The sequence below is a fragment of the Peromyscus eremicus genome, chromosome 5 (assembly GCF_949786415.1).
Source record: "Peromyscus eremicus chromosome 5, PerEre_H2_v1, whole genome shotgun sequence".
In the NCBI taxonomy this organism is placed as follows: domain Eukaryota; kingdom Metazoa; phylum Chordata; class Mammalia; order Rodentia; family Cricetidae; genus Peromyscus; species Peromyscus eremicus.
Window position 1 is genome coordinate 99,293,950 of NC_081420.1, and position 12,850 is coordinate 99,306,799.

At 46.5% G+C, this 12,850-nt stretch overlaps 1 protein-coding gene across 1 annotated transcript in view; it reads right to left on the bottom strand.

Annotated features, from left to right (window-relative positions):
* Zfhx3 (zinc finger homeobox 3) overlaps positions 1-12,850 on the bottom strand; it is a 246,451-nt gene that overhangs the window by 19,534 nt on the left and 214,067 nt on the right. Inside the window, exons 6-7 of the mRNA XM_059264040.1 lie at positions 7,366-7,499; positions 6,979-7,179 (exon numbers count right to left, since the gene is read on the bottom strand). Coding sequence (XP_059120023.1) covers positions 6,979-7,179; positions 7,366-7,499 — 335 coding nt within the window. The remainder of the gene's footprint in view (positions 1-6,978; positions 7,180-7,365; positions 7,500-12,850) is intronic.

Genomic DNA, 12,850 nt, shown 5'->3' on the forward strand with positions numbered 1-12,850 from the left:
TTGAGTGAAGATCTGGGAAGGCTTTCTCTTCCAGCAGGTACATCAAAGCAGTGAGTGTACACAGATGGTCAAACCTGGCCATGGCCCAATCACAGCCATTCTACATGTGGCCAAATCTCTGAGACCCTCAAATAACTGGACCCCAGCACTGACTTTTCCACAGGCAACACATAAATAGATCTTATCTTGCTCTCTGCCACCCCTCCTCTCCTCAGGTGCCTGCCCTCCAGCCCCATCCACACCTCCAACTATGGCCAGTACAACAATCAGCTCAGACACCTACACGCATATGGACTGATGTTTTTTCTGGTCTCCTGTAGGCAACATATTTGAACACTAGGTCTCTAGTTAGTGGTGCTGTTTGGAGGCTGAGAAGGTGCAGCCTTGCTGGGAGAAGTGTGTCACTCGGGGTGGACTTTGAGGATTTATTGCTTTACCCTACTCCCTGTGTTCTCTCTCTGCCTTGTGCTTGAGATGTGATGTCTCAGCTTCCCGTGCCTGCTGCCATGCCTCCCTGGCCTGATGGACTCTTCTCCCTCTAGAACCATAGTTAATCAAAATTAACGCTTCTCTTCCAGAAGTTGCTCTTGGTCATGGTGTTTTATCACAGCAACAGAAAACTACCACACCTGCATATCTATAAATACCAAACACGTGAAGTCACATCTCTTGTCCAGGAATATTTAAATAGACTTAACATTAAGATAACCAGAAGAACTCTAAGAAAAAAAATCAGTTGATTAGAGTCATTACTCCTAAAAGATTAGTTTGGGCCATGACACTTTGCTTTCTTCCCAGCTCTTCTGAGCCAAATTAAGTACATTCCAGATTATGCAGAGGTGAAGGGAATGCTGGGAAAAACCCTTGGCAGGTACCGAAAAATCTGGAAGCAGAGGCTTCACTATCTTCCGAACAAGTGAACAGGCATCATGTTCAGTGAGAGGAATGGGGCATTCTACTCCAAGGCTGAAATTCCTCTAGTCTAAGCAATACTCAGACATAACAATAGAAACCAAAGGGTGTCACGTCAAGCCAAGCAGCTCCATGCATGCTTAAGCCATTCCAAAGCAGCGAAAGAGCAGGGCCTTGGGTGACTCTGTTCATTCATTTGCCTTCCACTTACTAGCCATTGGGCAGGACCTCTGCTTATGCCTGTGAAATGCAGTGGCAATTCAGGGTTCCTATTCCCAAGAAGCTCCCCACCCAGAGTAGCCTGGGAAGACCTCAACCTCTCAGAAAGTTCAATGACAGTTGTAGCCTCCAAGGAAAAACATTTGTGAGCACAGACTACCTCACATAATTTCAAGGAATCAAAGGTTCCCCAATGGGAAAATCCATGGATTCAAGTGAATTTCCCCTGGCCAGCTAGAATTGGTGACATGGCTTCATGAATATACTTACTTCTAACCTCTTCCTAGTTCAATATTTTGAATTATAAATTAATTTCTTTCAAGATTCTGTGTGGTGAGTGGACCCCAACACACCAAGGATGCCTCCTATATACCCAGGGTCTTAGTAGTTCTGGTCCTTACCATGGTTTGAAGGGATTACTGCTCTTTGTCATTTCTTTGGGGGAAACTACAGTTATGAAGATTAGCCAGCCTACAGGTCACAGATGTTGAAGGTCTACATTCAACATCATGTGTAGCTCAGGTTATACCCTACTAACCCCCCATGGTAGTAATCCTTCAAGTTTATCTGTCAAGGCTACCTCAAGATAAGGTGGCCTATATTAGATCAATACAATCAACACCTTCCATACAACGGACATACGCTATCTTCTAAGAAACCCCGAGGAACCTGGCATCAACCTTCACTGAGGAGGGCATCCTTCCAAAAGGCTAACCAGTCTTTGGTTGAAAGACTAGATTTGCCAAGACCTAGATTTCCAGGAAGACTGGAGGAAGCCTTAGGACCGAGTCACTCTCTACATCCTGGTCAATGAAGTACAGGTTCTGTCTCAAAACTCTAGGTATTAACTTAAAACTTAACTGCTTTCAGGACTGGACTCCAGCTAGTGGTGAACGGAGTGCTGCCGGGCAAGAGAAGGCAGGTACTGGCTCTCTTCCTCCCCTGTACAGACCCCACGGGGCCTACTAGCCATTTGCAGCCAGCAACCCTGGGCCCCACTCACGGCAGAGCTTCAGAGTACCCCCCTTTACTTCCTTTTCACTGCAGGTGAGACACGGTAGCACAGTCTCTATGGGACCTTGTCTCTCCGTCTAGGTATCATCTTAAAAATAATAATAGCAGCATACTTTTTCAATTTTATTTTTTAAGACATGAAATGTCATATAGCCTGAGGCAAGCCTCCAACTCATAATCCTCCTGCCTGAGTGCTTGGATGATAATAATGTGTACCACCTGGTCTATTTTCACAAATTTTTAATTGACACATACAATTATACAAATGTATGGGGCTCAACATGAAGTTTCAAAACACATATACTCTGTGTACTGCTCAGATGAGGGTCTTGGCATAGTCATCTCCTCAAATATTTATCATTTCTTCAGGAAGCATTAGAAAGCTTCCATTTGAGGTAATCTACTGCTGTTGATGGTAGTTGGCCTACTGTGCCACACAACACTGGGATGCACCCTTCCTATCCTCCTGTAACTCTGAATTCACTGACTAACCTCTCTACCTCCTCGCCACCCATTTCCTTTCTAAAATGGATTCCAAGTGGTTGTTTATATAGTTATTTGCAATGTCTAAAACTCACACACACACACACACACACACACACACACACACACACACACACACACACAACTGTAGGCTACATTAACATTTGTGCAGACCAGAATAAAAACACAGACCAGAACCAGAGTTTAAAAACAGAATGAGAAAGATTGCTAAGAGGGGGAAGGGAGACAAGAAACACCAAACAGTTATACATGTGCATGTGTGTACACACAGCCAAGAGAGCCAAGGAAGAATGGATTGGAGAGCAGAGCTTCATTAGACCCCGAGAGGCAAGCAGTGGCAATATACCAAGGTCACTTCTAATTTAGACCATCTAATTGGCAAACAGCCTCCAAATGGCTATCATCTCACAGGGCTTGGAATTAATGAAGCCCGATTATTTTCATTACCTTCCTCCGAGATGGAGACAAAGTGAAAGAGCTGATACGCAGGTGGGTGTGACAGCCCCAGGGCTGGGGCGAGCAGAGGAGCCCCCTTGTGGGGGAGGGGGAGGCCTGCCCCGAGATCCCCACATCCATGGAGTGGAGCAGTCATAGACACTGTTTAGAGAGCACAGGAGGGACATTTGGGCGTGTAGAAAACACGGAGTAACTGTGCACCAGGGAGAGGAGGGGAGGAGGGGCTACAGAACAAGTGTTCCTGGCTCAGCCTCATTGCAGCAGTGAGGTCCATTTTGTTAAGTGATTAAGGAACAAAGAAAATGTCCCGTATTAATGATCTAGGATCCCAGTGGTGTGTCCTGTCACTAGGAAGACACTGATCAATTAGAATAATTTAAGAGTATTGAAATGCATGGTGGGTGGTCTTTCCCATTCTTATTTAGGAGCAAGAAACATGTGTCCTAGGCTCTCATCCCTCCCCCCAAAGAAGGGAAATACAGGGACAGAGAAGAAGCACCAACATTTCCCCCAGTCTGAAGCCTTGGCTTGTCTGGAAATGAGACTTGGTTACTTGAAATCAACATGGGGTGGGGGATTGCCCAGCCAAGTGTGGAGGAGTCCTTGTCTCATCGCCCTACAGCTTGAGGGATTTCCTTCTCTCTTAGGATGTGTAAAAAGATCTTGTTGGATCTGTTTCCGACTGGTCACGAGAAGCAAGGGCTGTGGGTGTGGTTTCCACAGCAGAGGGCCAGTGCTGCCAGGGCTGCCAGTGGAGAGCATTTTTCAAGCCCCCTCATCAGTAAAAAGAAGGGGACCCATGGAAGACATAGATATGAGATGCAGAGCATAAGCAAGCAGCTGTTACCATAGCAACAGACGTATTAGACACTGCAGGTTCCTGAAAGCTGTCTGATAAGGTATTATTAAATGAAGCCTCCTCAAAACACTCTCCATTTACAACAGAACGGAAAGGCATTGCGTAAAAAGTCATTTATTTCCATTTATCAGGGCAGAATTTACTTTCAGATGGACTGAAACCCAGGACAAGCTACTTCCTGAGGCTTCAGACCGAGGCACTGAGTAAAAATTCTTCAGAATGTCTAGCTTTAGATACCCCGGTTATCGTGCATCTGGGAACCTTGACCAGCTTTTCCTTTTCTGCAGCCAGAGCCACCTGCCTGTGCCACTCTGCTCACTGCTCTTTGCCTTGCCATCCAGGACCCCAGCGACAACTTCCTCCTCTGGGAGGATGAACGAGCAGGCACACCGGCTGCTCCTTCACGATGAAACACAGGAAGCAGACTTGGTTCAGAGGCATCCTCATCAGATCGCTTCCAGAGCACAAACAGATAAACTGTCAGAAAGCCTAACCAATACTTTCCTGGGGCCAATTTTCTAATAAAATGACTGTGAAATACCCTTCAGGGACATGATTTTAACCACAGGTTCATTATCATCACTTAGTTGTAGAACAACTGCAAATTCCGTCTTAACACCAAACTTTTCAGAAGAACAGCTCTGGCATCTGACCAAGATCAGTAGTCTAGTCATCCAAGAGGATTCTGGGTTCACCCTTGAGAACTGCTGCAAATTCCCCCCTGCCCTAGTGGTTCATCTGTTCAGGATCCAGAAGGAAACACATCACTGGCAAAATTATCCTCACGATTAGAAGAGCCAGTCCATGGGACAGCCCCGTCACAACTCCAGCTTCCCAAGCAGACAGCGGTGCGTTTGAGCACCCCCATGTGCGCTTTGAAGTCGACTGAACACTCACACCTCCCACACGTCTCACTTCTTCCAACTGCCCTTCACAATCTATCAGCTCACTGACACTAGCCAACTGCTTTCCCGTAACCAGCACATTTCCCATAATTTGCACACTTCTCAGAAACATCTAGAAAACATCTCTATTTGGAAAGATGAGGCACAAGGGGTTTTTAGACAGTAGTTTCTCCTACATAATATCATCAGGGGTTCGAGAACGAGCTAATCACTTAGTTCTCCCAGCAAATCTCGTGTTCTCTGGCACCATCAGGCATCCTTCTGTATCTGCACACTGCTACCAGGAGGGCCCATGACAGTGCTTATTGAGTTTTAGTGTGCACAGAATGGGCTCGGATGGCTGTGGCCTTGTTGTCAATGGTCTTTTAAAGGGCTGAAAACCACTTCTTGACAAAGTACTACTTAGTGGGTCACTTCCAGGACGATCTTGGGGATCTGGACCCAAGCAAACACCATAGTGAGAACTGCCCTTGAAGATTCTACTGGCCAACGATTCATAGTGATCGTAAAAATTACCACTTAAAATTTGTCTTCCTAGTTCTGTTATAAAAACATGATCACCTAAGTTGGCCGGTGGTGGTACATGCCTTTAATCCCAGCACTCCAGAAGCAGAGGCAGGAGAATTTCTGTGAGTTCGACGACAGCCAGGGGTACACAGATAAATCCTGCCTCAAGAAACCAAAATAAATAAAACTAAAACATGACCAACAGTGGATATCTGAAATACAATTTACATGCTAGTAGTGAGGGATATAAAACTGTTTTACTATCTAATGTATACCAGGCATGGAGATTACTATAGGTCCATGGTTGCCATACTAGATCCATATTAAACAACAGAAATAACCATCCAGGCAGAAGAAGAATGTAGCTAAGTAAAGAAAATGATTGTCTCCCATGCCTCTTCCTGTTCCTTCAATGCCCAGGAAAACCTTTTCTTATTTCCATGGCTGGTGGGAATTGCCAGGGAAACCTGCCATGCAGAAACCTCCCCTATTCCCAGGAGGAGGACCCATTCCACTTACGGAGAATCTTTCCACGGAGTTTACCAGCCCATCTGAAAATGCCCATGGAAAGTGAATTCATGCCTGAAAGCTCTCTGGACGGAAGCTCAGGCTGTATGCTTTAGAGTTTTCCATTGGCTGTTTCATGTTCTCTTGGTACGTCAATCATCACGACTAAACATCCTTATAATTTTACCTAACCAAATGGAATTGGAAACGCCCTCAAAGTGATGTGTCTGCAACGTGCACATTCAACATGGGATTCAGAATGGACTACCTCTCTGGGAATTGCCACACGAAATGCCAGTCGTGTCAACTTATTATCCCACTGCTGAACCAATGCTAGACTGGAAGTGAGAATAAGCTCTGCTGCTGCTTCTTCCTCTGGTGACCAGGAAAGGACTCTCGTAGCCACCCCGGCAGAGCTGAAAGTGACACGCTGCCAGCTCTAGTGTTCTGAAGTTTTCACACTGTGGTTGGAATTAAACGTTAACACTGAGCTTTTGGCCATGCCTGTGATGGCCATTTAAGAGTTAGCCTTTCCGTGCTTACCGGCATCATAGCATCGTGTCAGGTGTGAAGCCTACATTTGTGACCCAGCATGCCATACCCAAATGGATGACTTTCCTGCTCCGAGAACAAAATACCACGTGAGAAAGCCTCACACTCCAGCGTTATACCCAGAAGTAAAAAATGTGGGTTCAAGTCTTATCTGACCAGTGACACACGGGGGTTGGACGACTTTGTTAAGACTCAGTTTCCCTATCTGTTAATGGGAATGTGTCAAATTCTTCAAACAGTTGGCTACGAGGGTAAAACAAGGCGTAATGAACGCAAGAGCCAGACAGACCCAAGACTGTGCCACAAGGGCCTGGAGACTCCGAATAGCAACTTCTCGAATCAGGGCCACAGCCCTACCTACCACGCTTACACCAAGTGCAGGACAGGTACAGTAAAACCTCAGCCACAGAACCGGGACAATTTCCTCACGCTGCCAATTTTACACTGGCTTTCTTGGCCAACAAACAGACCTTGTTCACGTCACTGCATGACTTCTGACCTCTGAAGGAGAAGCCACAGGGTCCCCCCTCTTGGCTGCCTTACCGTCATAATGAGCTTCTCCACGCAGTCGGGTGCCACGCTGTGGAGGTGGGTGAGGTGCAGCTGGAGGTGGATCTTGTTGTTGAGCATGTCTTGGCACAGGGGGCAGCGGAGCATGGGCTGCACCGAGTGCTGGGTCATGGTGTGCACCCGGAGCCGGTTAACGTCAGCATTGCTATACTTGCAGTAGGGGCACTGGTACATCTGTGGGGACACACCCACCACTCGGACTGAATCGTCTGTTCCCTCCCCAAACTGCCTGCCCAGAATCCCCAATCACCCGAAAGGTCATTCCCACCAACATCTAAAATACCTGGCCCCACAACAGCATTCAGTCCCATCACCATTTAAACACTCCCCTACAACAGCAGCAGGCCCCTCTGGCCTCACCTGCTCTGGTTTGACCTCCTCTGATGTTTTCGGCCTCTTCGAAGAGGGTGGTGTCTCGGAGCTCCCTGGGAAGGGGACGCGCTTGGAGGCTGCAGGAGAATCTGTCAACTCCTTCTCTGCCTGACTGGATGACACTAAAAGAGAAAGCAGAAGATGCAGTCTAGTGGGCAGACCAGGTCGGCTGGAGGAGGCTCTGTGCTGGGCGAGGAGCCACTCCGGGACAGCACGGGAGCTTCTTAAGACACCAAACTTCAGGAAGGATGACTTACCATGCACATTGGGAAATAGCAGTGTGTGTTTCTCACCCCCCCACCCTAACCTCCATCAATTCCTGTTACTCCCTTAACAGCTGAATGTCGGACAGAGAAGGGAAGAAATTCAGTAAAAGGCCCTGGAGTAAGGCTGGTCTAAATTCAATCTCTTCTAATTTCCCACTAACTAAACACAGCTTGCCGCTTTATATGGGGTTGGGGGAGAGAAACTGGGCAGGTGGCAGAGTTTTACCAGCTTTACCAGCCTGAGTACCAGACACACCTGTAGATGGAAATTTCTCCGGTCCTGCCTTGCCCAGCAGTCTGAACCAATCTCTCCCACCTGTGGTCCCACAGCCGCTTATTAAATAATTACACAGAGGCTTATATTAATTACAAACTGTATGGCCTATGGCTCCAGCTTCTTGCTAGCTAGCTCTTTCATCTTAATTTAACCCATTTCTGGGCTGGAGAGATGGCTCAGAGGTTAAGAGCAACAACTATTCTTCCAGAGGTACTGAGTTCAATTCCCAGCAATCACATGGTGGTTTGAGATCTGGCACCATCTGTAATGAGATCTGCCACCCTCTTCTGTATACATAAATAAATAAATAAATCTTAAAAAATTAATCCATTTCTATAAATCTATATGTTGCCACGTGGCTGTGGGGTTACTGGTCTGCTGACATCTTGTTGCTCCTTTGGGGCAGTGGGTTCGGGTCTCTCTGACTCCGCCCTTCTCTCGTTATCTCTTTTGGATTTTTCCGCCTGGCTCCATCCTGGCCTGCCATAGGCCTGTGCAGCTTTATTTATTATTTAATGAGAGCCACACATATTCACAGCATACAGAAAGACACCCCACAGCAAAGACCTGAACAACTGTGTGCTCCCAACTTTACTGTCCCACCTCTTGGAATCACAACAGCGTCACAGGCTTAGTGGACATCTGCATATTAACATGCTAAAACTTAGATCTGGGTTCAGCAGTTTGCTTTTGGGAAAGCAATAACTGAGGAGCGGAGGAGCTAGACAGGGCACGGACCTGAGTTATAACTGAAACAGTGCTGCGGGTGTTTAAGGTCTTCAGAGTGGCTGGAGAGAGGGACGCGCCCTTCCTGCTTTACAAACCATTCATCATACTGTCCTTGTCTGCACTGCTAAAAGCCCCCAAACAAGATCCCCAGAACAATACATGCAGAGTGGCACGTGAGGTTTGAACACCACACAGTAGAGACAGATGGGCTGGCAGAAGGATTTGCAGGAAGCAGAGGGAGGGACCTAGGAGATCTCGGTAAGGCCATGTTGGGCTGAAGGTTGAGTGGGGAGAAGAAGGGTTCCTCTAGAATAGACAGAGATTCCTACAAGGTTGGTTTGCTCATCCCAACCCTCCCTGCCAACTAAGGACTGGCGTTTTCACTTATTTTGGATGTGAAATTTCAGAATGTTGCTTAAAGCAATAAGGAAAACAAACAAACAAACAAACAAACCCCAAAGCAAACTCAAAAGAAAACCGAAAATGGGAATCCTTATTCACCAATGGTGGGGGGTTATAAATTAACAGTCACTATGGAAATCAATTTGAGGTTTGTCAAATAATTGAAAGTAGAACTACTGTATGCCTGCCCCATCTAGTTGCTCCTGGGCATACACCCAGAGAACTCCATACCTGACCACCGAGACACCTGCACCCTTGTGTTTATGCTGCTCTATTCACTACAGCAAAGTGGTGGAACCAACCGAATTGTCCACCAACAGGTAAATGGGTAATGAAAAGATGGTACATACATAAAGTGGAATGCTATTCAGCTCTAAAGGAAAATTAACTCACAACATTCACAACAAAATGGATAGATTTAGAATGTTTAATATTAAGCAAAGTAACCCCATCTCAAGAAGAAACAAAAACAAAACTATACCTTCTCTCTCATATGCAGATCCTAGCCTGGAATGTGTACATGAACATATGTTAACCAGTGTGATGTGGGAAGGAGAAGAAGAACGGTAAATACTAGATAATGAAGGACAGAATGCAGGTAAAGGACATGGATTGTGGTGGAGGATATAAAGCTAGCTGTCTTTCTATTTCTAACTGTTACGGATTTTTCAGGCTTTTGTAGTGGTTCAGTGCATAAAATGTAATGAACAGTGGAAGTATGAAGTGAAGCTTCATTCACAGGCTCAGAATGGCTGATCTGTGTGATGTCCAGAGGCTTGGAATGGCTGATCTAACTGTGTGACGTCTACATCCTTGGAATGGCTGATCTAACTGTGTGATGTCCACAGGCTCGGAATGGCTGATCTAACTGTGTGATGTCCACAGGCATGTATGGACTGGGGCTGGGCAAGACCTTGTTTGAGTAGCTGCTGCTGTTTTTCATTTGCAAGCTCTTTGAAATAATTTTATATAAAAAACTGAAAAAATTATCACTGCTATTACAAATGATACAACTCAGCATAAAGCCACTGTTTTAGAAAGCCCGTTTTACTCCATAGTAAATCAGATTCTGTCTCACTCTGTTATCTGACATTGAATTTGACTTTGAAATTGCTTCTGTTATGGACCTCAAGGTACTGTTATTTTAGATGTGCACTTTCTTACAATTTTTTATTAAATTAAATTTTCTTTACCTATGGTGCGTGTATGTTTGTGACATATGCTTGCACTCACACACACACAGGTATATGAAGATCAGAGGGCTGGAGTTGGTTCTCACCTTCCAACATGTGGGATCTGGATTTTGAACTCAGGTTGTGAGGCTTGGTGGCAAGTACCTTTACCCGCTGAACTGTGTACTTTAATAATAAATTATTCTAAAAAAATAAATTTTATTCATTGAAATCTTAAGGCCATAAAATTTTTTTTGAATTGCCAAATACAAGAAATATTCCAGGAAGTTGATGCTCTTCCCAGAATGTATATTTTGTGACCTTTAACCCTGGTATCTTGGTAACCTGGTCTCCTTAAGTTTGCAGGGCATCTATTATTTAAAAAGTACAAAGGCAGGCATATTACACACAGACCCCTCCTCCTCTCGGCACAGATTCATAACAGTATTTTAATCTGTCTCGGATCGACTTCAAACCCATTTTGTTCTTAATGGGAGTTATTCATTTTCACTTGAAAGGTAATACATGACGGCTGGATATTTAATGTGATGGACTGGCTGCTGATTAACTAGGTGCTGTAACATTTGAGACCGGTTCCCCCATGGCCCATTTCCCATCTCCTGGCCCCCAGCAGAAATGATCACACAACCCTATGTCTCAGGGCTCTGGCTCTGGAGTGTTACAGCCCTGGCATGAACACTTCCATAGCTTGAGTGCTCCTTCTGCCATGAGCGGGGCCCTCATCTCTCACACACTGTTCTACAAGTGTACACATGACGAGTGGAAGTCACCAATGACACTCCTCACAAGCTTACCTGCTGTCCATCCACTGGAGTGTGGTGGACGCCCCCCCCCCCCCCCCTTAGAGAGGACTGAGAGCCCCTAGCTTCTCAGTTCGGGATGGGAGCCCATGAGCTCCTCCAGTTCCATGCTAGGATGTTGACTGGCCTGATCCTGAGCAGGTGTGGAGGCAACCACAGTCGCTGTGTGTTTGTGGGTGCAGTGGCCCCATCATAAGATACTCTTTTGCTTTGGCCTCGTACCCCGAAGTCCACAGACAGCAACTGGAGTCAAATGGGTATAATGACGACGATGATGATAAATAACACAGGACATGAAGTGGGGAGGGATGGGAGGTGGAGTTGGATCTAAGAGGAGCTAAGGGAAGGAATTGAGGGTGACTATTACCCAAGTACATTGTGGGAAACTCTCAAAGAATTACTAGAACTATTTCTAAAGCTTAGTTGTTGCTGGTCATCCTCTTTGCTCCCTTACGTCCATCCCTAAGCGACAGGCATTAGGTTAGGCTCAGAACTTACAGTAGAGGAGAGGAGAGCCACGTGCACCTCCTTCCAGCGGAGGCAACAAGATACAGTTTCTACTCCTGGTGCCCATCCCTGCCCAGTCCTGTGACTGCTACGGGACAATGGCACTGCCTGCTAAAGGCCTCCATCACCTGCCGCCCCACTGAGAGAGGAGGCGATTGGCTCTCAGTAGTGTGAACGAATGGGCAGTGAGGCCGAGACCACCCAACCCCGTCTCAATCTCTCCGAGCTGAAAAGCAAAAGCGAGTGCAGCCTCCGCTTCCCTGAAGAACCAACGAGTCCATCCTCTCCCTTCAACTCGAACACAGGGAGTGTGGTGAGGTGCAGGGGTGAGAGCTCTGGTGTCTGTGGCTACCATTCTTTCCCTTTGCATGGTGGGGGGATCCTTGTTGTTCTTCTCCCCCGCCCCCAACTCCCAACTGCTCCTGGATTCTAAAGCTTCTTCTGTCAGCTTGAGCTAAGGAGCGGTCACAAAGTGTTTAAAAAAATCAAGTCAAATCAGCACACTGGCTCCCTCGTTCCTCCTCCTTCCAGAAACACGACAGCCCGGCTGTGTATGAAATACCACACCCACAGGTACACAAACTTCCAGGTTCACCTCCTGTCTACCCAGGACAACTAACACTGTTACTAAATAAAGTCTGCCCAGACATGGGCATTAGACCCTTGCAGCTTACCAAGTCCTTTATTGAGAGAGAGAGAGAGAGAGAGAGAGAGAGAGAGAGAGAGAGAGAGGGAGGGAGGGAGGGAGGGAGGGAGGGAGGGAGGGAGGGAGGGAGGGAGGGAGGGAGAGAGGGAGAGGGAGAGGGAAGACAGAGACAGACATGCCCTCAGTCTCTGGCATTTCCCTGGGAGGTGTGGGGCGATTGCTCCTCAGTAAGGTCCAGCAGATCTGACACTACCTCCCTCAATTGACCTCAGACATCCAATCCAATCCCTAGCAATCCCTAGTCCAGGTTAGGATCCTCTGTATAATTTCTGCACATGAGCCAACAGTTCTCCATCAACATGCTAGGGAATGGTCTATCACAAGCTACACAGACTCAGAGATTTTTCTCGGGCTTTTCTCTGAACAACTTCAAATGGGCCACAGTTTCAAAATCAATTTCTACCTCACCCCTGTCATTGGCACACATCACCGGCATGAGGAGGTAAGGCCGTATGAACACCAAGAAAGAGTACTTGTGGTTCTCTGCTTTGAAGATGTCTCTAAACTTTACCATAAACTCTAGAAGAGGTGGTACAATACAGAAAACGCCATTTAAAAAAAATCAATTACTGGTCATTCTAAGTCTTCTCTGA